The 25,350-nt window shown below is 37.9% G+C and overlaps 1 protein-coding gene across 1 annotated transcript in view; it reads right to left on the bottom strand.

Moving 5' to 3' along the window:
* Nucleotides 1-25,350, bottom strand: part of ABCA12 (ATP binding cassette subfamily A member 12) — a 189,205-nt gene that overhangs the window by 130,956 nt on the left and 32,899 nt on the right. Inside the window, exons 2-3 of the mRNA XM_073218139.1 lie at nucleotides 20,157-20,533; nucleotides 7,124-7,217 (exon numbers count right to left, since the gene is read on the bottom strand). Coding sequence (XP_073074240.1) covers nucleotides 7,124-7,217; nucleotides 20,157-20,225 — 163 coding nt within the window. The 5' untranslated portion in view covers nucleotides 20,226-20,533. The remainder of the gene's footprint in view (nucleotides 1-7,123; nucleotides 7,218-20,156; nucleotides 20,534-25,350) is intronic.

Below are 25,350 nucleotides of genomic sequence, written 5' to 3'. Positions count from 1 at the left end.
TTAGCCCCAATATACAATTGTAGTAACTGAGGCTCAGGGCATCCAAGAGACTTCCAAGGTTTGTGTTGAAATCCAGTTTGAATTTGAAGTCTGTATTCTAAGCCTCAATAGTGCCTCTCACAATAACAGTAATTTTATATGTAAATATATAAGCAAAACAAGGATTTTATTTTTTTCAGTGTTTTTCAATAGTTTCAGTGAAATTATTACAGGTTATTCTATTTCTAATCCACAGTGAAATTCTAACTGACCTGAGACCAGCAAATATTATATGCTGTGGCATTTCTTCCGTAAGGGCTACTTCACTCTAAAAATACACTGGTTCATTTATCAAAGTAAAGGACACAATGTGACCTAATCAAAGAGAATGAGAAAACTTGAATAGTGAGAGTAGCATAAAATGACTAAGGTTTCACAGGCCAGATTTACTAGGTGATGCTTAAGCAGATTTAATAAAACAGTCACTTGGGAAAACACACAGTCAGCCAAGCATGAAGCCAGACCCTCTCCTGTGAGCCTGTCTGGGTTCTGCCCTGTCTGATAAGTGAAGGGGAATTGGCTGAAATTGCTTTGTTAAATCTGGCTCCTAGCTTCAAGGGCATATTAGAAATATTGACTGATATTGGGGGCCTCAGTGAGTGACATTGCTATACTTCTGAGAATTTTATAAGAATCAGTTATTTACGTTTACTTATCATATGCACTTGGATATTGAAGGTCCATGTCTGAGAGTAACAGGAGCCCCTCAGCTCTTTATGAAGTGAAGGAAAGAGAAAAAGGAATAGAAAAGAGAATGCATGTGGCTCCCAGAGCCAATTTCAGTGAGGCTGTCACCTCTGGGAAGCTTGTAAGGCAAATCATCAAAAGTAGGGATGGCAGAATGGACAGAAACAAAACACAAAAAGTCCTCCACAGTGCAATCAACAGTTATTCTTTACTCTTTATTTTTCTGCTTGTTAAATTAAGTTTTGTTCAAGGTATTTCCAGTTCTCTGATACAACTCTGCTAAGCCTACGAGGGCATTAGTTGAGAAATCCTTTGTCACATTATCTGGCATTAGGGTGTGCCATTATGCACTGCAGGAAAGAATGGCAGAATTTCAAGTCAGGAGCTGGGGGAGATGAGCAAATACGAGCAGGAGCTGTAGTATCTGTAGGTATATGTGTGGTGGGGTCAGGTTCATGGTCCCCCTGCCCCTGCTTGCTTCCTGAGACTCTATGCAGAATATAACAGGTAGCAAAATCACAATCTAATCGCAATGTCAGTTCCTCTGAGTTTTGCAGAATTATCTTCACGTTGACATCTAAAAGATCAGTGATGTTTAAAAAAAATGTTAACTATTGATTTGCTGAGGGAAGAAGTAAAGGATGGGACTTTGGTTGTGAAATTCAAAACCTGTTCCAACATTTTCTGAAAGTTAAGCAAGAAGTAGACTGTAAATCTCTCCCATACAAAAATCTTTTATACACACCCACAAGAACTCTCAGGTATGCATGAGGGAAATTCCCAGGTCGATCTACCTGGAGAGGAGTAAGGGAGCTTGATTTATGTCTGTTTTCCCAGTTTTAGCTTTATAGACATCTGTGATGGCACAGTCAAATTTACCTTTATCAAGGAAGTAAGAACCAAACTAAAAAGAAGCTAATCTCTTGTTCTTTACCCATTTCAGACTCATATTGAGTTTTTTTACTATCCGTCCCTGGTGAATTTTGTAACCTAATCACCCACATCAAGCTTTCAAGAGATATCAAATTCTGACCAATATACTGCATGCCTATTTTGTTCCCTGGGTTAGGAATCATGTTGTATCTGATATGAAGGTGATGTTATGATGTGATTTCTGCTATTAATGTACTACCTGTCCAATGAGTGAGTCAAGATTAAAACATAAAGCACCCAAAGACCACTATGAGCTAATATATCCACAAGAGAGATATAAAGGAGAAATAATTGGAGTTTTGAGTGATCAGGGAGGATAAAAGAGTAAGCCTTAGGTGTGAGCGTGTCTTTTATTAACAGACAATGAGGAGGAAACAGAGCCTGTGCATCCAGGTGGGAATGAGCCTGGTACGTGTGGAAGACATTCAGACGCAGCCTCTTTAGGTGAGGGCTTCATGCGCAGAACAGAAAGTTGGACGAATCCTGATTATGAAGGTCTTGAAAGTCAGGCAAAGCAAAATTGAAACTTCGCAGGCCCAAACAGTATTTCAGGGGAATATCTGATGATGAAATATGGGAGGAATTAGAGGCTCCACTTAAAGAGAAACAACAGAAGAGCTATTGAAGAAATACAGGCATAAAACAATGAGATCTCCGAACCAAGGGGTGGCAAAAAGGATGGAAAGAAAGGGGTAACTCTGGGGTGCATGTCACACGGTGGATTCTGACTTGGAGGCTAGTGGTCACAGGAGGCAGAGGAAAGGGAGGGGTCAGTGATGACTTGGATGGTTCTACCCTGACAGGCTGCCTAGGCTTGCTGCACACACGAGAATGGAGAAATTGGATGGGAAAATCCCTGGCAGAAGGTGAATGGTGAAGGGTTCTGAGCTTCTCAGAACAAAACCTGCATTAATTTTAAGCCAATCAAAATAGAAAAGGAAATTATTTACCATGGGCCCTCCAACTACTACTATGTGTGTGCCAGAGAGCGTGGTGCCCTGGGAGCCTGTCCATACGCACCTGCCTTCACTTCCGTGAAAACACACCACACAAAAAGTCAGCAGCAAGAGCAGGGCCAGAAAACACCTCGCTAATCTGACTTTCACAACCCTCACCAGCAAGAGACCTCATAGACACTTTCAACATAAAACTACCCAATAGTTTCAACAATCCAGGTACCGTAGGTACGACAACACTCATGGATCCCACAAACCACCAATTAATCAATAATATAAATTTTCCTTCCCGCATCTTTTTTTCCTAGAGTTGCTGACAAGTAGAAAATCCAACTGAGTTCACTTTCACAACCACATTTGATCTGTGATAGTGCTAACAGGAGGTATGAAGAAGGAAAAGGAGATGCCGTGAACTGAAAGGGGCCAGGCTTAGGGTTGCCACCGCTGGCACTCATGACCTGGATGAAACCACAGTATATGTGGGTAAAAACTGTGGTTAAAATCCAGGCTCCGGCAGATAGTAACCTGTGAATATTGGTAAATTACTTCACATTTCTGTGCCTCAGCTTTTCTATCTTTAAAATAGTGGTAATGGTGTTACACAGTCCGAGGAGATGATCTGAGCATTAAGTAAGGAAATACATGCAAAGTACAGTGTCAGAGGCATGACTAAGTGGTCAATAAATGTTCACCCCTATTATTATATTTATTGCATCCATGAAGACAAAAGGTATGCTTTGGAGGTCAAAAGACTATTTTGCATTTACCAGAGTTATTAGATGGGTAGCATTCAGTATAACCCTGTGAAAATGAAAATTCGGACATAATTCAATTTGCAGTTGGCTCCTATCTTGTACAAGCCTGTTTTCAGATGTGGGGTGGACTGAATTTCGTATCTTCTGAGGAGACATGGGTGTTAAAAGGTGACAGCCTTGAAATGGTAGGGACTTAATTCAGTGTATGGGCATACTTGTATATAATATAATTTCCATTGGATATTTAGTAATATTTTTGACCACTCAGAAATATTGTTTTTCACTATCTTCATAAAAATACAACTCCCTGTTTGGCAACAATTGTTTTTGGAGTCCACTTATCTCGTTATGGCGGGGTTTTGCTGTTCTTGAAAACTAGTTGCCTGAACTGTTGCAGCTATGTATGTGTTAAAGGGAGACAAAGTAACTCCCTGTACACTGTAGCTCGGCTTAGTCTAAACGCATTTGGGTGTTGGGGGGCCGTTGTTTTGTTTGCCTTTGCTCCTAAGCATTGTATCTTTGCTTTAAAGTTTGCCTCTTGACAAGCCACTTCTAATCTCAACCACGTGTAGAGATTACAAGAGGTTGGAACTATTTCAAACTTGGCACTTGAGCCCATTTCTTCTCCATGAGAATGAGAAGCATCCAGGCCTGCCTGCTGGCCTTTGGAAGCTTTCCTTCCAGGGCCTTATTATCTGCAGAGGCAAGTTACTTAAGCTGTCTGTGGAGTGAGTGAAGGCTGACAATGCTGAAAGCAAGCATTTTGCTCAGGACTGGTGGTCTCTGTGGCAAAAACTGCAGCAGCAGCTACCTTACTCACTGAAACGCCAAGCTTCTGCAAATGCCCATCGGTCAAAAAGACCATGCAGGGAGTCCTTTTGAGTCACTAATTATATTTGTTTTGAGTGGCTTATCAAACTACACATCTGCCCAGCTATTCTGGGAGCAGGATGTGCCCACAGGAATGACAACTCCTGTTCTTGTCATAGCTGAGTTTCAGCTGGGGTGTAGTCTGGAGTTTCATCTCCATTTCTCTATTGCTCAACTGGCACTGAAGAAATCACTGTAGTCCAGAAAGAATTTTAACTCTGTTAAGCGGGACCTGATCTCTGTGATCCTACAACTACAGTGATTCATGCAGAATTAGATGGAGACGGCTATCTCCCTTGCATACACTAATATTTAGGATGACTCTAATTCATGCATCTGAATACACTTCTTCCTATATTTGTTGATTTCATGATAGAGAAGAGAAGAGGTATTTATATTCCTAACTTCTAATTTTCAGTCTACTTTTACAGCATGAGAAATTAGTACTGACTACTAAATGTAAGAAATGTAAGTTTATGAGCTTAGAACCAGATTCTAGAACCAGGCTGCCTGGGTTCAAATCCTGATACCACCACTTACTGTGCAATCTTGGTCAAGTTACTTAATCTCTCTGTGCATTGTTCTCTTTGTGAAATGAAGAACACTGTTAAGCTGTATTACCTCACTAAGGGCCTGGCACATAGTGTGAGACCAAGAAATATTTATCATCATTAGTTTTGTTTTTATTATTAAATCTTTCAGTAAACCTGATGTGAAAAACAAAGAACAACAAATTTTTAAAAAGCAAAACAAAAAAACCTAAATCCAAACTGTCATTTCAACATTATTCCCTCTCTACCACAGAGAGAAAATAGAGTAACTGTGTCTATATTAGTTTTAGATTCTCTAAATAACTCTATAGAATAGCACCTCCAATTATAAAATTACATTTTATACTCTAACGATTATACGATGAGTTGAAATCTTGGACATAATTTGTATTTGGCTCTTTGTATAAGAGGGTAAGATGCAATATAAATCTCATGGACAAAGAATAGATAAAGATAGTTTCCAAAACCTTTCTCGTCTGTGCCACATGATTTCATTTTGGCAAATTACCATCTCCCTGGGGTCCCAGTGTTCTCACCTGTAGAGTGAGAGGGTCCCTTCCAATTCTAGTAAAAACTAATCAACAGTTTTTTTAGACAGTCTTATAATGTCTAAGGGATTAGCAAAAATACTTTCAATGTTTGAATGTTCCTATAATCTTGTTCTCTCCTACCCACAAACATAACTGCCTCATAGTTAATCATTATTATAGTATGATAATAAGTCCATAATAAAAAAAATGGCTAGTCATCCCCTTTTGGATATTGTATCTTTGCAGAGCCTTTGAGATTATTAGATCTATGAGGCACTTGTCACATGGTTTTTTCAGTGTTTTTTTTCTTAATTTAGTGGAAGTATAAGAGCTCTTTTCAATTTTCACCACGAATCTCTAAATCCTATCAGGATGCACCAATTAAAATTACTCACACATCTTATATTTCTCTCTGGGAAGATGTATAAGAGAAACTTTAAATAATTGAAAATCTTTAAAAATAAGAAATTGGTGGAAATAAGTTGTTGAAAGGAGCTGATAAACTCCTTCTTAGCAAATTGATAATTAACATTTTAAACCAGAATAGTTCAAACTGTACTTGTCCTTATGTGCTGAATGCATTATTTCTGAAGTTCATGCTACTTAAGAAACACAAGAATACATAAATTCCAACAGTATAAATGGACTTAATCTGCTATAAAAACTAATATACACACAGCATTAAGATAACAAAATTATGCTGCTTTTATAGACAACCTAATAAAATCTCAGCAACAGCTTTACAGAATAACTTGTGCAAAAGTCCTTTAGAAGTGGTCAGGTGCTATTCAAATATAAAGAATTTTTATTCTAGCACCAAGAGTTTAATTATCGAACTCATATTTTCTTTCAAGACATCCTATTGTGTATGATTCAAGAAGGTTCTACTATGGCTCTCCTCTTACTTTGTAGGACTGGGGGACTGAAAAACACAGTACTTATTTTTAAAAGTCACTAGTTCATTATTCTCTTTATAAGTGACTGCATTGTATTCTTTTATAAAGTAAATTACCATAATTTACTTGAAATACAATTTGATTTATAGAAGTTCGATTTATAAGAAGCCTTTTAGGAGATGGCTGCTTTGTGAAATGTTTAACATCTGACTTGACTTTCAGTCCTCTACTAAGGAAACTGGCTCCAGAGTTTAACAACAAAAGCAAAAACACTGGTCAAATTGTTAGGGACTTTTTTAAAAAAAGTCCTCAGTTTTGAGGACTTTTCTGAGTCTTTTCTGCATTTCCACTCTGGATCCCAAAGAAAGTAACTGAGTTGGGCCTTGTGTCCATTTTATAACTTAGCAAGGACTAAATGTAACTGAAACAGCCCTAAATGGAAAACAATCTCTTAAACTAAGTGTGTTGATGATTCACAGCATTCAAATACCAGACCAGAAGAGAGATCAGAGGCTTTTCTAGTATTCTGGATTTCATTCACTCAGCTGATCAAATACCATCTACGGTTTCTGTTAAAATACCAGAGTAGAGGATGATCTAGCTTGAGCTTACTGCTTGTCTGTGTTGCACAGCCATGGTGAGATTTAGAGATTTATTAAAATTTTACTAAGATTAGGATACATCCTGGCTCTTACATGCTTTGTATTTTTCTAGATAAATATTACAGGTTCACCTTTCTAATTAACTCAAATAACTGGATAAAAAACATACTAAGCATCCAAGTACTTCCAAAAGGAGAAAGAGTACTTAAAACTATAAATTTTGGAATAAAACACAAAAGTGCTATCAAAGTGAATTCTAACTAGCATCCCAAGTGAGAGAAACAGATGAATATCATTTACTTACAAGTTGGTTTTGCTTTTGGAGGAAATTTGGTCCGCGTAATAGCCAAAATTATGAAGATAATGACTGGCCATAAAATCAAGACAAGTGTCCAAAGCTGCAAAATAATGACAGGAGAAAATGTTAATTATATTGCTGAACCCAAAAACCTAACACAAAGTACATCATACAATAAAAGCCCAACACAAGCTAGATATTTACCTGTAAATATTAATAAGAAAGGAATGAGAGATTTTTAAAAATACAAGAGACCTCAAGATGAATACAAGTACGATTTTTCCAGGCTGAAAACCTTAAAGTGACATCTGAAGTTCCCTTTCCAGTCACCTTTTATGATGGGCCCAAGGATGACGATCTCAAAATTCAAATCTGATTAGTAACTTTCCTCCTTCAAAATGTTTTCATTTCCCAGTTGCTTGTTGGATAAGGCCTCAAAACTCTAAACAGAGCACACATAGCCCAACATAATTTCAACTTAGACCTGTTTTACCTACCACTCTAAGATCAGCTATAAAGATTAGTGTGTGACATTGGATAATGGTTCAATAAATACTGTTAACAAATGAATGAATGAATAATTGAGTCAAGGAGTAAAGGAATAAACAGGAACTTAAAATCCTATGCAATCCCCCCTTACCACTATAAATAGTATCTTGTGTTTGCTTCTATTCCTGAATTTCCACTAGTAACAAAAGAGATGCTCAATAAATGTATAGTACATTGAAATTTCCATTAGAGAATTTCACAGCAAGACCCTTCAGGAGTGACTTTTCTCCCCAAGTAGATATGATTCAGTTCATAAGACATTAACTGCTTAATATTTTACATACCTATGAAATAGTTCCAGAGCAGTGAAAAACATGTATTCACAAAGACATCAATTGTGGTATGCAACAGTTATAGTGCTCAAACCAAACCATACAGAACAAACGGTGACTTAATAACGTGGCACTGTTTCCGCCTGGTTATTCAGTTACACTTACCATCCCTTCCCTGCTTTGCAGAGATAGTTTGTTTCTGCCTGGGGCTCTTTGATTGTCCAAAACAACCTAGACCCATTCATTACTGGTCCTTAAGAAACTCCGAACCTAAATTTTCTATGAAAATCTCCATCATATGTTTAACAGCACTGCTCTCCTTTCTTGTAGGTTGGTCACCAACTTGTTAGACTTTGGGTTTTAGGGCAAGTTTTATTTTGTTTTAGTTTTTTTTTTTTGCTTCCCTTTTTTTAAGGGCAAGTTTTAACAAATGGAAGCAGCTGACTGCAGATCTAAGGAATCCTGAGGTACTTGGTTCAATTGTAGCTCACCTAGACCGGCAGAGCAGCCTAGTCTACAGCAGTGCTTCTCAAGCATTGAGGTGCATACCCAGTCACGCAAGGATCTCCTAGACACATAGAATGGGGCTTAGCAGACCTGGGGTAGGCCAGAGATTTGCATTTTTAACAAGCTCCAGGTAGGTGATGCTGATTTACCGGGTCTAAATGTACACCACCTCCCTAACTAGAAGGATGGTTTATAAAGTCCTGGAATATTTTCACCTGAAAATTTCCTTTGAGATTATCTACTGGACAGAATTCAGGGCATGTAAAAACTTGGATAGGAAAAAAGATTACATTTTTATTTGCTCTAGCTTGTGACGGAAATTTTGCCATTTCTACTAATGATGAATACAGACACAGACCACAGAGTTATTAGAAATGCTTGTGACTTTGTTACCAATAAAAACCATAGATATTCTCAAATCACATGTGTTGTCACAGATATTTCCAAGTGTCATTCGCACCATTATGACATTAAAATCACGATAGCTATGAGTTCACCATATTTACTTATTTAAGGCTATAACAAACCCACATTACCATATGATACATTTGCTTTTTAATGCCTTAATAACTGAATTTTGATGTCACTGGTTTTATTTGTGTTCTTATTTATTTTATTGATTTTAAAACATTATTCTTAGAAGGACCAGAGGCTTTGCCAGGTTGCCAAAGACCTCCAGAGCACAGAAGACACTAAGAAACCTTGATCTGATCTGACTTTTTTTATTGTCTGGGATTGCAGAAGGTTAGCATCTAGTCACAGGCCCAGCTGGGAAGCAGAGCAGGGTACAAGTTTCTAAATATCAAGATACTTAAGGTAGACTTTTAAAAAAAGTTATCCTACTGCTCTGAGGGACAACAACAACAACAAAAAACTAACATTACAGAAAGTGTATTAGAAAAATATGAGTGCTTTAGATATATGTGTCACTTTTCTAGCGTAGTCTCTGATATATTTGAAAATCAGAGTCTATTCTTCAAAGATCCTGGATACCAGGTACCATTTTAATTCTATGTGACTCATTTGAAATGTAGACTATAAAGAATTAGGGTTAAAAAATTTAATGTTTGTTGATTTATTGGTTCTTACATTTGAGGCCATAGTCATTCTTTAAAAAAAAGGATTCATCTCAGAATTTAGTGCCTGTATAGCTACTTTCAGGAGCATCTATGCATTTTCTGTAGAAACCTCATGAGAATTCAGGGAGCAACTGAGATCAACTGTACCAACACAAACGTACATTCACATTCAAATGAGGTGCATATGTGATGGAATATCTTTAACTCATCTTTTGGTTGATCCAATTTGATGGTTTCATGAGGGTGTCTTGGAAAATTCTGAAATTAATTTTGGACATGATTTAAATTCAGACCAAAATGTAATCTATATCAGAGTACTTTAAGGCTATTTAGACTATGTTACAGGTAAAAACCATATACAGCAAGCCCACAGTCTGTTATCACAAAATTTCCCCTGGGACTGTAGGTCAGAGAGGTTTGGGGAACATTTCTGCATACTGCATTTTAGAAGGATAACAAATACAAAGTCCTCCACACGGTGATCTCGTGAATGTTAAAGTTGACAAGTTAATCACAAAAGCAAGACATAAACAAAATCTAAATTTTCATAGCAGCAGGACTGCTCTCAACAGCATTCTATTATACCAAGCCTAGAAACAAATGCAGTGTCAAGGATCCAAATACTAAACCGATGAGTGACTTTTTGGTTTGTTCATTTGGAGAGATGGCTAATAGATTGATCTCACATGTATATGGAGGCTAGTTGAAAACTTTGGAAAAGCATTTTTTTAAGAGTTTCACAATTTTGCTAATATTTGAATTACTTCACACTTGCCTCTCTATGTCACTTGCATTCCATCTCCACGGTATTCTTGACATCTGAGGGCACATGCGCACTGAGTAGTTCACAGTTCCTTAGTGGGCGGTGGCATTTGCCTCCCTTTATTTCTCCAGGTTTATTTGCTATTGGGATGTCCTGTTCTGTTCTCTTTCTCTTCCCTACCATTCCTGAGAATTCCAGTGCCCAGAAGGCCTCAGGTGGGGCCCAGCAAGGTGAGGGGGAACACCCACAGTGCAACAGCCAAACACGGGGTGTCAGAGCCCCAGTGTCTGTGCAAGGCAAGGAGCAGGCGACTGGTTTCATACAGAGAGTTGGACCAAAAATAAAGATAGCCCTCATTAGAGGAGTCAGCTTCCTCACTGTCCATCAAGGGAAGCATAAAATGGAAAAGGAGGAAACCAGAATGAACTCTGTAGTGCTGGGTTAGAATTAAAGATGTGGGTATAAACTCTTGGATTACAAAATGTATAAATAGACATGAAATACAGTTAGGTGTGCTTGTTGCTATTGGGATGTTGCTATTCCCCAGACTGGTCACAGCTACAGAATATATGTAGACTATGTGCAGACACAGGAAGAGAGATAAGATAGGTAGATAAATAGATGATAGATAAATGTTAGAAATAAGTAGAAAGGTAGATCAATAAATAGAAAGTTAATAGATATATTGCTCAGAAAATGTCAGAGGATGATGGGGACACATCAGTAGGACACAGGTACCAGCCCATAGCCAAATTTCAGTATCAGAGTTGACCCACTGGCCAAATTTCAACATTAAAAGACATTATGATAATGAAAGCTTATATCTAACTGAATAAACCAGGAATCCATGAGTCTATATAGATATAAATAATACATATAAAAAAAATAGATAAATTAAAAGTTTAATGAGAAACGGGATATGTACAGTTTCCAAATACTTCCCCACAAAAGGGGACAAATTCACATTATGGGCCACCTGCTGTGACAGTACAAAGAACACAGCATCTCTTCTGTGGTATTGCTGCCAAAGTTGAATGTCTCAAAATAAGGAAAACAACAGATATTCTACAAAACAACTGGTCTTGGATGTTCAAAAGGTGACAGGGTCATGAAAGTCAAGGAATGACTGACAAACTGTTACAGACAAAGGGAGACTATAGAAATGTAAACTAGATGCAGAACGGGATTCTGAACTGAACCCTTTGGCTCTAAAGACATAGCCGGGACTCCTGGACTACTGGGGAAGCTTGCACTGGGTCTAAGGATTTCATGGTGGTTTGGGGTCATAGAGGAGAATGTCATGTCTTGCTTATGAAATATGCACACTAAAGTATTCAAGGTAATGGGGCACCAATCTCAACAGGCTCTATAAAAAAAGTCATTTGTGCTGTTCTTGCAACTTTTCTTTAAATATGAAATTGTTTCAAAATTTAAAATTTGGAAATGATTTTCAACATAATTAGTTTTTAAATTCAGAATCTATTTTAAAAGACAGCAAAAGAGAAGTGAGGAAGGGCTAAGAAAAGAGATTAAAAGCAAACATGCTTAAGATCTAGGAACTCTATCCTGTGCAGGCAGATGGTAAGGTTTGGGGAATCAGTGGTGATGAGAGGACACAGAGCAGTGACCTTGAAATCACTGAAGTCGTCCACTCAGAATTCTAAGCTTAAAACTCAAGAAATGCCTTGAGTGAACCAAATTTACTCCAAAGTTTTCACTGACACTGATCTGTAGCATCAATGAACTGAACTGAATTACCTAGTAACATTTGTCGCAGCATTTGCTAAGAGCTATTGTTTCAAATCTTTGAAAAACCTCTGAAATCTAATTTTCTGAAAAATCTGGGCAAAGCACATTTCAGCTTTAGGTTTTTCAAACCCATTTACTTCATCAGAATCCTTTACTTCATCAGAATCTTTTATTTTAATTACTGCCGGTCCATCTGGTTCCATTTTTGTTACTTTCTTATCATTTTCACTAAAAGTAATAAGAAAATAAGGTACAGGTAAACTTTAAGTTAATAAGTGTTCCTGAATATTTAAAAACTGGAGAAAACAACTGCTATTTGGATGTCTTTATATTGGGCATTCATGCTGTCTAGTCTTCACCTTAAATGTCACTTCCCTACTGTCATATGCTTGGCGAATTTTTCAATCACATTACCTGTCTTGCGCCTACAGACATTTGAGTTTATGTCCCTTGTACTACAATGGTTTGAAACTGGTTGTGATCTAAATGAAGGATACTGAGTATCAGTACAATTTCCAAATTTCCAAATTGCCTTGGGATTCCTTTGCCTAACTCTGAAAATAAATTAAAAGTAAAATGTTTAAGATTAAGATTCTCCATTCCCCTTCATGGAATCATAGTCTTGGAGAGCCTTAGGGAAACTTGGGGTTTAGCATACACTGCAATAATCATTTATATAAGGTTTATACATGCATTAATAACATAAAAAAATTACTGAGCTTCTAGTGTGTTCCAGGTCATTCATGAAAGTCAATGAGACTATGCAATTAAATTTTTTACTCTTTTGAAGAAGGGAAACATTTAAAAAAAATTGTAACCAAATGTAAGATAATGCTAGGACATAGGAAATAAAGAGTGTGGCAGGAAAATAAAGCAAGGGCAGCTGAGTGTAAAAACTAAAAGATAAAAAAGGGCCAAGCAGAAAAAAGGATATATGTATTGGATGGAGTGTGAGAAAGAAGTGGGAATGTTTCAAAGAGAGGAAAACATATGGGTGAAGACCCACAGATGGTAAAGAAGACGGAATATTCCAGGAAAAGAAATAAATCCAGAATGACTGGTACATTCAAGAGTTAGGGAAAACATGTCTGCCATATGGTTATCCAGCCCCTACTTGAATACTTCTAGTGACTAGAAGTTCACTATTTCATGAGTTCTTCATTATTTGAAACTCATATTGTCTGATTTTTCTCCTCACATCAAGGTGGTTTATCTTCTTCCCATGATTAACAATCATTTATCTTATTTTGGCCTCTTACACATGAGAATATTACAAGTATTTGAAGAGAGACAAGTTCTCTCTCTTCCTGGGTACCAATACCAGTTCCTTCAAGAATTTCCATGTTAAATGTGGTTTCAAAATATCTTCCCCAGAATGAATTATTGTGTCAAGTGGTCTTCTTATAATTAGTATCAGAATTTTCAATACAGTACTCCAAATGATATTAGCTGATGTTCACTGACTACTTAGAATGTGCAAGATGCTATGTTAAACACTTAATATGCATTATCTCACTTAATACAATCACCTCATTTCCTCTTGCAGATGGGAAATTCGAATCTTAAAAAGAGAACAATAAGCCATCATTCCATAAGCCGCTAAATGGCAGAGCTGCTACCTGACCCCAGGAAGCCTGGCTTCAGCTGATGCACAGTTAACCATTAAGCTATGTACCCAAACCACTACAGACTAGATGACTAGTTTTCTTTGATCACAATGTATACTTCTATTCGTTCAGGCTATGAGAACACTGAAAGTCATTTAAAGTTTGACCTATTGCCTAGAACCATAACTTTTTATTACAAACTTGAAAATAAAAATTACTCAACCTTCCATATATAAAAGTACATTGTCTCTTTCTCTTCTGCTCCTTCCTGTTTGCATTGCCCCACAAGCCAAAGATGACTGTTACTAGACAGTAACGGGAGGATTCCAAGGTTCACATTCTGAAGTAAGAGTATGGTACTTTAGATCTTCAGATCAATCTTAATTCTACCCCCAAAATAAGAAAAAAAAGTAGGACAGAGTCCTCAGTTGACTGGGCTTTCTGCTATTTAACATTGCCATCCACATAAATGACCCATCTAAAAACTAGGACAGAGGAAATTTTCTGAAACCTATACTTACAGATTATAATAATACATTTTGGAGATTGGTAAATTTTCTGTGATATATATGAAAACAACACTTTTTATTACATTTTAAGCTAATTTCTCTACGACTTCATTCTAAAACAGCTTCATCTCATTTACTTTTTTTTTTTTTTTTTTTTTTTTTTTTTGAGAGGGCATCTCTCATATTTATTGATCAAATGGTTGTTAACAACAATAAAATTCAGTATAGGGGGGTCAATGCTCAATGTACAATCATTAATCCATCTCAAGCCTAATTCTCGTCAGTCTCCAATCTTCTGAAGCATAACGAACAAGTTCTTACATGGTGAACGAATTCTTACAGAGTGAATAAATTCTTACATGGTGAACAGTACAAGGGCATTCATCACAGAAACTTTCGGTTTTGATCATGCAATATGACCTATAAACCATCAGGTCAAATATGAATATTCATTTGATTTTTGTACTTGATTTATATGTTGATCCCACATTTCTCCTATTATTATTATTATTTTTATTTTTAATAAAATGCTGAAGTGGTAGGTAGATGCAAGATAAAGGTAGAAAACATAGTTTAGTGCTGTAAGAAGGCAAATGTAGATGATCAGATGATCAGGTGTGTGCCTATGGACTAAGTATTAATCCAGGCTAGACAAGGGCAGCAAGACATCCACGGATGCAGAAGATTTCTCTCAAAGCAGGGGGGGTGAGGTTCTGAGCCTCACCTCTGTTGATCCCCAAATTCTCACCTGATGGCCCCCCTGCGACTGTGCCTGTCTTAGGTTGTTCCTCCCTTGAGGAATCTTACCCGTCTCTGGCTAACCAGTCATCTTCCGGGGCCATACAGGGAAATGTAAAGTTGGTAAGTGAGAGAGAAGCCATATTGTTTGCAAAGGTTAGCTTTTTACTTCTTTGCAGATTTATGCCCTGTGGCTTCTATGCCCAGCACTTGTCTCGAGGTATCTTTACCACCTGGAGGAATTATGATACTCGGTAAATTCGATATGAGGCACGAATTCTATTTAAGGTTTGTAATTAGGAAGGAAGAAGAAAAGCTATAGATGTAGTATATGAAGGAAACTTGGGAGGATTGATTATTTCTTTGACATATCTTCTTGTATAGTACCTTAAGTATGTATAGGTTTTAAACTACTAACTAATTTGCACACACATATTAACATAATAGGAATACGGTGACATAAACAAAGCAAATCTATAATTACCAGCCATCTCCAGTGAAGCCAAGAAAACCATTTAGGCACCCTAGGCATTTGTGAAAATTTATCTATGATATGATGGATATTTTCCAACTGTACTTGAACCATCAGACAAATTAAAGCAGCCCATTTCTGGGATCTGTTCACATCCCATATGTTCTTTTAACCATAGATAGTCTATAGTCATGAGATTTTGGGGTGCTACAACTTGCACCCCTCCCAACTCCTGGTTGAGTTCCAACAGTACAGATCCAGTCAAATTCGTTGTCTCACTGTATGCACATGCCAGCCTAGACATCTCCCTCCTCCTTCTTATGGCAAGTCATCTCATTTACTTTTTATTGATCAACTAAACTAATAAAATGTGCGTGTTTCTGCTATGTGCCAGGCACCATAATGAACGGTTATATCTAAATTGTTTTGAACAATTAACAGGTTTTAAGGAAATAAGTGGTACAGATCGAGAAGAGGTAAAAGGGCCTGCAACATTTGACTACTTAGTTCACTGTAATCTAATTTAGAATTAAATCTGGGATTGAAGTTTAATCTGAAATGGTCTTAATCAAAAATTATTTTTTGCATAGACCCACCTGTTCCAAAAATCTGAAGATAAGGTTTCCTCTTTCTCTAGCCACTGTGAGGGTGAATTACATGAGTAAGGTGGAGGCTGGGGCAGAGGCATCAAATTTGATCCAAATGGTTAGAAGTTTATCGAGTTGGGGGAATGTCTATAATAGAAAAACTAGTTATATCATCAACTGAGCTAAAGTGTGATCCCCCAGCCACTGTTACACCAGAAAATAAACAGCTGAAGTTAATTTTCCTTCTTCAGGTCATAAATCTGGAATCAGATTCCACTTCTATGGAGATTGGAGGTGGCTCCTTGATATGTCTATTTAGAGCCCACCTGGCCACTGAAAGATTAAACTCCTACCTCACACTACCTACTCTTTCACCCTGCAGTCTTTGCCAGGACTCCGTTTCCTGTCACTATCTAGCATCTCACTAGGTGAGTCTCCTCATTGTTAACCATCTCCAGTGAAATGTACCTTCATTTTTCCATTATTTTTAGAGTTAAATTACAAGCCCAGCAGGGTAGTGACTACATCTAATTGATTTTCTCCATTACCTATCACTCCTGTTGGTGCTTAACATTTTTTTACACCCCTTTTTAATTCATTTTCTGCAATATAATTGAAAATTTATATTACCACTAATATTAAAAATCAGCAATATCTAAGGCCTCCTTAGCAAATATGATCTCTTCACTGACGACTGAACCCTGAGCAGAGATTAGAGAATGTTGGGAAAGGAAATTCGTGCCAGGAGCGATTGAGAAGCAGCAGGAGGTACTGTAAAGAGAAATCCATTTTAGAGAAAATCTGACTTTGAGTCCTTAAGTTCACAGTGTGACCTTGGACAAGCCCCTTGAGATCTCAGGGGCCCTGTAAAATTAAGGCAGTTAGACAATCCCAAATATTCCAAATTCAGATATTTGATTTTACCAAAAAAGAGAAACATTTACTCTTAAGAACAATTCTGAGTGAGACCACCTCAAAAAGTAGAGATCCTGTATTCTCTAATTTGCAGTCAAACCAACACTGAGCTTATCCCATTATCATTCTATTTCTTAGACTATATAGCTGTTTGAAATTCTTTTCTCATTTTCTATTCTAGCATACACGTTTATAACACATTTCCACAGTAATCCCCACTCTAATATTTTTCCTATATCTTTACTTGTTTTACTTTGGTTGTTTTTCTCTGGGATATCATTTGTTTCTCCATTAATAGATTCCTAACTTCTTCCTTTATAGACTCTTGTTCCTGCCACTTTGCTTTGACAGAATCTCTTGGAAACAAGTGGAAGAGGATGTCATGTAGTGATGCTGGCATTTTTCTTTAACACTTGATAATCCTGATACATTTGCAGTGTCACACAACTTAACTTCTTTTTTCTGTATAAAATATATTTATATATGTTTTTTTTTTACAAAGTATATTTGGACTCAGAAAGAATCCAAAGATAAAAATAAAAATCCTTGCATTTTAAATAACTGCTGGATGAGTGACAAAGTCCAGTCCCAACACAAAGACTATGTCCTCTTTGTAAATGTATATACATCTTTTTACATTCTCTGTCTTCTAATTTGTCTATATTTTCTCTATTTACAATTTTTTCATTTCATCTCTTTCTGGATAATTAATCCTAACTTTCCAACCTTTTGATTTTCTCATTCTTCCCCCTTAAGTAACATTACCACACACATTCCTTTCCACATGTGTCCTCAAGTCTCCTTCCCAATAGGAGGAGATAAGGCTGGCCCTGGGCAAAACTACTATGAGAGAAATATAATGGGCCCGTAAACACCACAGGTTTGAACTGCAAGGGTCCACTTACATGCAAATTTTTTTTCAATAAATAACTTGGAAAAATTTGTGGAGATTTGTAACAGTTGGAAAAAAATCCTTTTCTCTACTGTATGAATGCAGTATGTAACACTATAACATAAAGGATATGTGTTAATTGACTGCTTCTGTTACTCACAAAGCTTCCAGTCAACGGTAGGCTATTAGTAAAGTTTTGGGGAAGTCAAAAGTTGTATGTGGATTTTCAGCTGCACAAAGGCTGGTGCTTCAAGCCCACGTTGTTCAAGGGTGACCATACACCTTTCTTTGCCCTCTTGCTCTCCACTTAGAATTCTTTCCTTCTCTTTTTGGCATCACCATGTTCTAAAGATCTCTTATGTTGCTCTAGTTGGTTAACACATTAGGTGGACCTTTTTTATTGCTCCAAATTCTGGATTTTTTTCCTGATCTCACTTCCTGCAACATGTATCCATTCTGAGTCCCATTCTCTCAAAGGGTCCTGGAGATCTGAATCCTTTGAGGTCCCAAAATGAACTAAACAGCCCACGTATTCTTTCTCTAGGCAAAAGCAAATTACCGGGGGCTTTTTAGGGATTTTGGCTAACTAAGAATAATACAAGGTATCATCGAGAGAGAACATTTTATCATGCTTTTCATCTCCTTGAAAAATGCCTGGTCCAGCAGAAATGGACTAAAATGGAGGAAAATTCTAAAGGAGAAAATTGATATATCAGCCACTTTACAGATGATGAAGAAACTTACAAAGATAAAACTTCTCAAAGAAAAAATGTATTCACTTGAGGGTTCATGTTTTTTTTTTTTAGTAAAATGGAGTTGTAAGGAAAATACACAACCTTTGCATCCAGTTTATCAGCAATAACAGATGTAAGTTTTCAGTGCCTCTATGTTTTTATTTTTAACTGAGTTTTCATCACTTAGGAACCTTACTGTATATAAATTTCTTCCTCTCCCATACTCCCTGCTCCTGGATTCCTTTCACCATTACTTTGAATAAGATATGACACACACATTGTTCCAAATCCCTGTATCATCTATTCGCCAAGTGTTTCACCATTTTTAAAGCCCTTGCAATACATTAGCACATTTGGTTCTCACCACCTTTTGAGATAGATATGGTAGGTCTCATGTCCATTTTACAAATGGGAAACCAAGTGTCCAGGGAAATTGTGATGTGTTCCTCAAGTCATGTAGCCACTAAGCAGCAGAACTAAGAACACAGTTCTTGTCTTCTGACCACATCCACCTATGCAGATTCTTTCCCTTTTGAATCCCATACAGAACCTACCACAAGATAATTACTTTTGGGTTGTTTCCAATTAAAAAACAATGAAATAAAACTAATAATGATTTTAAACTTTATGTTCAAACCCCACACTCATTCTATTACATAACACTTCATGATTTTAAATCCTACCCACCAAATTCACAAAGGTGAGTGAATATTTACATTTCTCAATATATACATCAGAACACTTAAGTAAGGTGTCAGACACAGCTGGCAAACCTTGAGTGAGGTAAGGTGTATAGATAAAATGTTGGTTTCTGTGACATGTATTAGTTGCATAATATTTGTATTATTCACTTAAGGCTGGGAATTGCCACTCTAAAATGAACCATACTGAGGGCCTTCTTGGATGGCCCCGATTCTCAGACAGGCTTCTAATTATGTGACAATGCATAGAAGCTAATTCCTTTTTCAATCTCTCTGCACCCTATCTGGTGAGGATCTAATAGCTGGCTTAGTATTTTAGAAAGCAAACATGAATGCACGAGCACAAAAAAGATGTTGCAATGAGCAGACAGACTGTAGCAGTGAAGTTCAGTGATTCAATAATACTCTTGAAGCACGGCACATATATTGACTCTCATTTGGCATTTTTAGTCAAGTTTTAGATACTAAAATTTCTTGGGAGCATTTCTCTACCAACAGTCTTCAAAATATTTCCCTGCAGTGTCTTACTTTTTAACTGAGCTTTCTCTTGCCTTTGGTTTTCAGGTTTTTCCCCCATTGATTGTACCTTTCATCTGATACTTCTCTTTTCTTCGTCTCATTTTTAACTAAATTCATTAAGAAAAGTTCTGAAAGCATTTTGGCCTAAAACCTAGAATTCAACACAAGTTCCAATTCAACCAGTAACAAGGCACATCCTTTTCTTTGCCCAAGGCAATGTCGTGGTTTACTCTTTTAATTTACTGAAATCAAAACAGTTTTGAGGGCATGTTTAGTCTTGTACCACTAGCTATAAGACAGATGGAGGGGTGATTTCTAAATATTTTATTCCTGCTTTAGAAAAATACTGTAGACTCCCTTCTCTTTTCAACCTTTCATTAACATCATATTTAAGGGTTGTATCACAGTTAGGGTAGCCCCTGCCCCCCTCCCCTATTTTTACTCACCGGCTGTCTTTTGACACCAAGCCAATTTTTCCAGACCAGGACCCGGAGCTGATGAAACTGGGAAGCCATCCTTCCAAAAACCACGAACAAGGTGAATTCTTCTTTTTTTTCCACCCCCTCCAAAGAATTGGTACCCCGTCCAACTTGCTGTGTGTCAGTGCATCAAAGCCTTTTCACGGCATAGTTTTCCTAGAAGCTGGGGTAAGAAACCCACAGTTCTCCTCTTCCTGCTGGGTTTTCCCTTGAGTTAATCTTTGACGGAGAAATGCTCCTCAACCAACTCTTCCTCCCAAACAAGAACCCAGACCAGGTTCTTTCGGTGGCTTTTGCTTATTTTAAAAAAACATCCAGTTGCTGCTTGTGGCATCAAGTCTGAACTAAAGAGAGAATGAGTATCATTCAGATAATGCCTCACTGTAGAAAAAAAAAAATCTGAACCCGCACCTCCTACTCTCCATGAAATTAACTGCCTATCCACACCTTCAAGAAGGTGTCACCGGCACTAGACACGTCATGAGGAATTAGGTGGGACCCTTGCCCGGCCAGTAGGACTTGTCCTGCATTCCCTTACCTTCTTCGCTACATAATGCCTGCTTTGGCAGAGGCAGGGAGCAGACGGCCGTTTTACAGACTTTGGGCCCAGTGACTCTAACAATACATAGGGTCATTAAGATGCTTTCAGTCGGTAAGGCCAGAACTCTGTTGAAAAGCTCTGAAACCCAGCACATCATTAGATATATATATACAGTCTCAATCTTTAGCCTAAAGTTGTGGTAAATTCTTTGACTTGGGGGGAAGTTGCCTGTGTTGGTTAAGTTCTACCATCTGTCACAGTTTACTAGGATGAGCAAAATGCAGAAAATAAAAGATAGGCTGTAAGCAACATAAATGACATAGAAAGGATTTGCTCATTTTAAGGGTAGGGACTCACACATCTATTACAGGAAAATCACGTTGTTTCAGGCTTTTATGATTATAGGAGACACAGGCTGACCCAGGAAATTTCTGATTTTATGATATAACAGAGTTCTAAAAACACTTGAATGTCTTAATCAGCAGGAGAAATCTACTGTAAATCAGGGGAAGAGAAAAAGGCTGCATGCTAGAATTATTCAAGGTACTTCATAATTAAGTGGTGACTTTAATTGTGACAACAGTATATATAAAATGGAGAAATTTGGTATAAAGACTTCCAGGAGTAACTTTGCTTAAACACCTTAATGACAACCTGTTCTCTCTGATGTTCAAAGCCTCCACAATCTGGCTCTGGTCAGTTTTCCAAGAGTCCATTACAAATGCTTGACTGACTGCCAAACTGTTATATATTACGATGTGCAGACATACCTCTGCTTTCTGACCCCTGACTTGCCTGTCCTCTACCTGGAATTCAGTCCTCCCTCTCTAAGCTCCTACCTCTCTAAATTATCGCCATGTTGACATCTGCCATAGAGCCTTTTTAGACATACCCTATAGGATATCCTCTTCCTGAATCCAGCATAGATCATATTTCTCTCAAGGAAATTGCATTTGGCCCTATTATTTTTACATGTCTTATTTTACCACTGGATTGTAAATAATTTGAGAGCATGGATTATTCTATATCACAATACTTTACACATGATCAATGCTCAATAATCGCTGAATTTAATTGAATATTGAATAGACTATTTGTACCAAGGCTAATGAAACTCCCCACTTGGTCCTCACACCTTTCTGTGACTGATACAGACTACTCATGAAATCAGTCAGAGCAATGTTTAAGTTCTCCCTTAAACCCAGAGCAAATGCTGGTACACCCTCCTGTTCTCCAGGCCAGCGATCCGGTGTCGTTGGCAACCAGCCTGGGGCTGACGGGAGCCATGTCGACACAGGCCCATTACCTCAACTTTGGCTCTGTCCCTACTGAGATGAGTCTCTCCATGCCCGATTCCCATGAGGCAGTCAATCCTGAATATCTAGAATTTAGCCCTTTAATTTTTATTTTCTGGATAAAGTTAAAGACAAGGTATTCCTCAGACAGCTGACAGCCTTGGAATAATACCCCTCTTCACCAATGCTGGGATTCAGTATCTGAGATTCTTCTGGCTTTCTCAAGCTTTGTGGATGACGTGAGCTCCTGCTTTCTTCCTTCTTTGCCATCTATCACAGTCTATAACTCACTCATGATTTGGTTCACAAACAAACATTCAGTTATGAAGACAAGGTGGGATTTGGGAGGTGACTCTACACATCAAGGGACATTACAGGCACAATCACTGTAATTCAGTCAGGTTACTTCAGGTTAAAAACTACTGACTCACTACGTGACTGATGCAGGTGAGAGGTCACCTCAGAAAGCACCAGATGGTTTCTTCCAGCAGCTGCTCATCACTTATCCAAGGTAATCATGGAGTTGTTTTGGTTAACTTTGGTTAAAGATTCTCTCTCAGGCTGTCCTCTTACCCAGACCTTCATCTACTACCTCTAATTTTCTGAAGATAATGTCTTTTATTACAACCCATGACCTCCCAGGAGATCTATCTCTTCAAAGTCACTTCAAAACTATACATTAGGTGTTTAATATAGAAAATATCCTTTTATGCTTGAAGGCACACAGTATCATAGTTCCAAACATCACACACATTTCCTTGAGGACTGGGGTAATCTTTTACAAAACATAATTCAAAGTAGTTTAAGTTGGGTTACATAGACAGTTAGACTTCCAAATTTTTCCCCACTTGAATATCTGTATCTCAGCATCTATACTGATCATGACCGCTTCTAGTATCTTCTCTAAGATTTTCAAATTTCTTTTAAAATTTTATTTTAAAAACATCTTTTAAAGTTCCATTGTAAAAAAGGCCTTATCTTTAATTTTGGAAGCTATAGCTTATGTAAATCAAGAATCACAACCTCTGATCACAGCTGAACTTGAAGAATTATTGTGCCAATCAAAAGGAAAGGGAAGACACAGAGAATGTGGAAGAAGATTAAAGACAGCGAATTATTTTTCTTTTTTTCTGCACAGAGGAAGATACAGCTTTGTGCTCTACTCCTGATTGTAAATTGGGGTGCTATTGGCAGATACCTCAGAATTTCCTCTTGTGGGAAGACAGAACAATTCAGCAACCAGAAATAACCTGCATCCAGGACACACAGCTGCTGAAAATTTTTTTTAAAGCAAAAAACTAAACTGAACAGCAAATAAATAGAGGCAAGCATAGGACAACACAAAATCCATGAAAGAATTCATTTACCATTAAGTTTACACAGATTTTATTCTTATACTAGTAATGAGAAGTTAAATCCCTCTATCTGGCAGGACTGTGGTGATATGCCACATAGTTAGCTGTTCCAGCACGTCTCCAGCAGCCCCAGTTTTCTTTTAGGTGACTTCCAAGTCTCGGTCCGTAATACCTGCCTCCATCCCCTTTCTCTGCTGCTGGTCACTCTACTCCTTGGCAATCAACACATGCGTCCCTTTCTCGAGCAAGGAGTCATCATATCTATCAGAATTTAGGCAGGGTCTGCTTTTGTGCACTCACTTCACCAACAGTAAAAACAAAAATATAGCTCTTTGGAGAATAGTTTGCTCAAAAATTAGTTAGTCCCAGGATTCCAGCATTCTGTTTTCCTGAGCTCTAGTCATCTCAAGTTTTGGAGAACAGTTCAACCAGCTCAAACATGACTGAGCCTTGCCCAGATTTAGTTTTGATCATGCATGGCAATCCTCCATAGATTAGTCTCTTCCAGGGTCACCCCCAGGGTCACTTTACCTACTGAACCTAGTAGAATGATGCCTCTGCCACAGTTACACAACTGTGTAATGGGCAGGCCCCATAAGCATTGCAGGTGGCAGCTCTTGGCAGTCAGGCATCATGTAGCACACTCGGGACCAGGGCAAGAGGAAATCAATCCAACCACACATGGGCTAAAATACATCAATTTGTTTTAATAGTATTTATTAAAGATATATATCAATGATAATAAATATTAGACTACAATCTAATATTGTTTAACTCATCACTGTATAACAGGAATCTAACACAGGTCTTGCCCTATAGGAGCTGGTGAATTAATCCTTATTGAATAATTGAGTAGCAAACATTTGTTAAGTCATTGCAGGAGGCCCACCATAAAGAAAATGGCATTATCCCCATTTTCAGAAGGAGAAAGTGACACTCAGAGAGAGAATGTAACTTGCTTAAGTTCACTCAGTTAAAAGTATGGATTCTGGCAACAGCAAAGAGGGAACTCAAACCCTAACTCCATACCTACCATCTCTGTGCAGTGCTGCATCCAGTCCCATGAACTGCACTGGGTGGGAAGAGCTGGGAAGGACAGAAAAGAACTTAAGGGTTTTCCCTGGTTCTCTAGAGACCTATCCATTAAAAATGAAAAATTGTTGCCAAAATGAGTGCACAAACAATAATTGTACCAGGAATTCAGGAAAAGGAAGGCTGTTTTTTCAGAGAACTTCCTGGCCTGGCCCTTACCAGCTTCATCAGGCGTCTCTCCACTCCCAGCCACTCCTCCCGCCATTTGCTATGATGCCTTGGATGAGGACTATTCACCTTCAGGCTTTGATCGTGCTGTTCCTTTTACCCAAAATGAAATCATGCTCATTGTTGACTGACTCAAGGATTACTTCCTCTCTGAAGCTTTTCCAGCCTTTCCACCTGCCACAACCCCACTCCCAGCCAAATTAATCACCCCCTCACCTGTTTTAGTGTAGATCTCTGTTCATAAAGATCCTCAAGTCCTTATTAGCCTCTTAGTCTCTCCATGCACACGGAGGCCCTTGAAGATAGGGACCATGTCTTTTGGAACACTGGGTTGAGGGTTAATTCTATATCCCTGGAGGATGGTGACCACTCTGGCCTGACTAGATCAAAGAGCTGGTTTAAAATTGTAGAAGATAAAGTTTGAAGACAGATGATGCCATATTGACAGCTCAGAATATGAAGTTCCTGTCATCTTCTTCTAAAGAGATGGAGTGAGATAAAACTTGATGCTAAGGGAAGGTAAAAATGTTAGTAGAATGAGAGATTCAGGTGAAGATCTGAAACTTCTGTATTGGATGGGGAAAAAAATGTGGAATTGAGTTAATAATGAAGTGAAAGAGATTAAGGATCTTAATGGCAACCAGATCCATAATTTTATTCCTTCACCTCCAAACTGCTTTTTGTGCATAGCATCAATGACTATTTGCTTT

This window comes from Manis javanica, chromosome 12 (genome assembly GCF_040802235.1).
Source record: "Manis javanica isolate MJ-LG chromosome 12, MJ_LKY, whole genome shotgun sequence".
NCBI classification, from domain to species: domain Eukaryota; kingdom Metazoa; phylum Chordata; class Mammalia; order Pholidota; family Manidae; genus Manis; species Manis javanica.
Note: the sequence above shows the minus strand (reverse complement) of the source record. Positions and strands in the feature narration are given on the sequence as shown.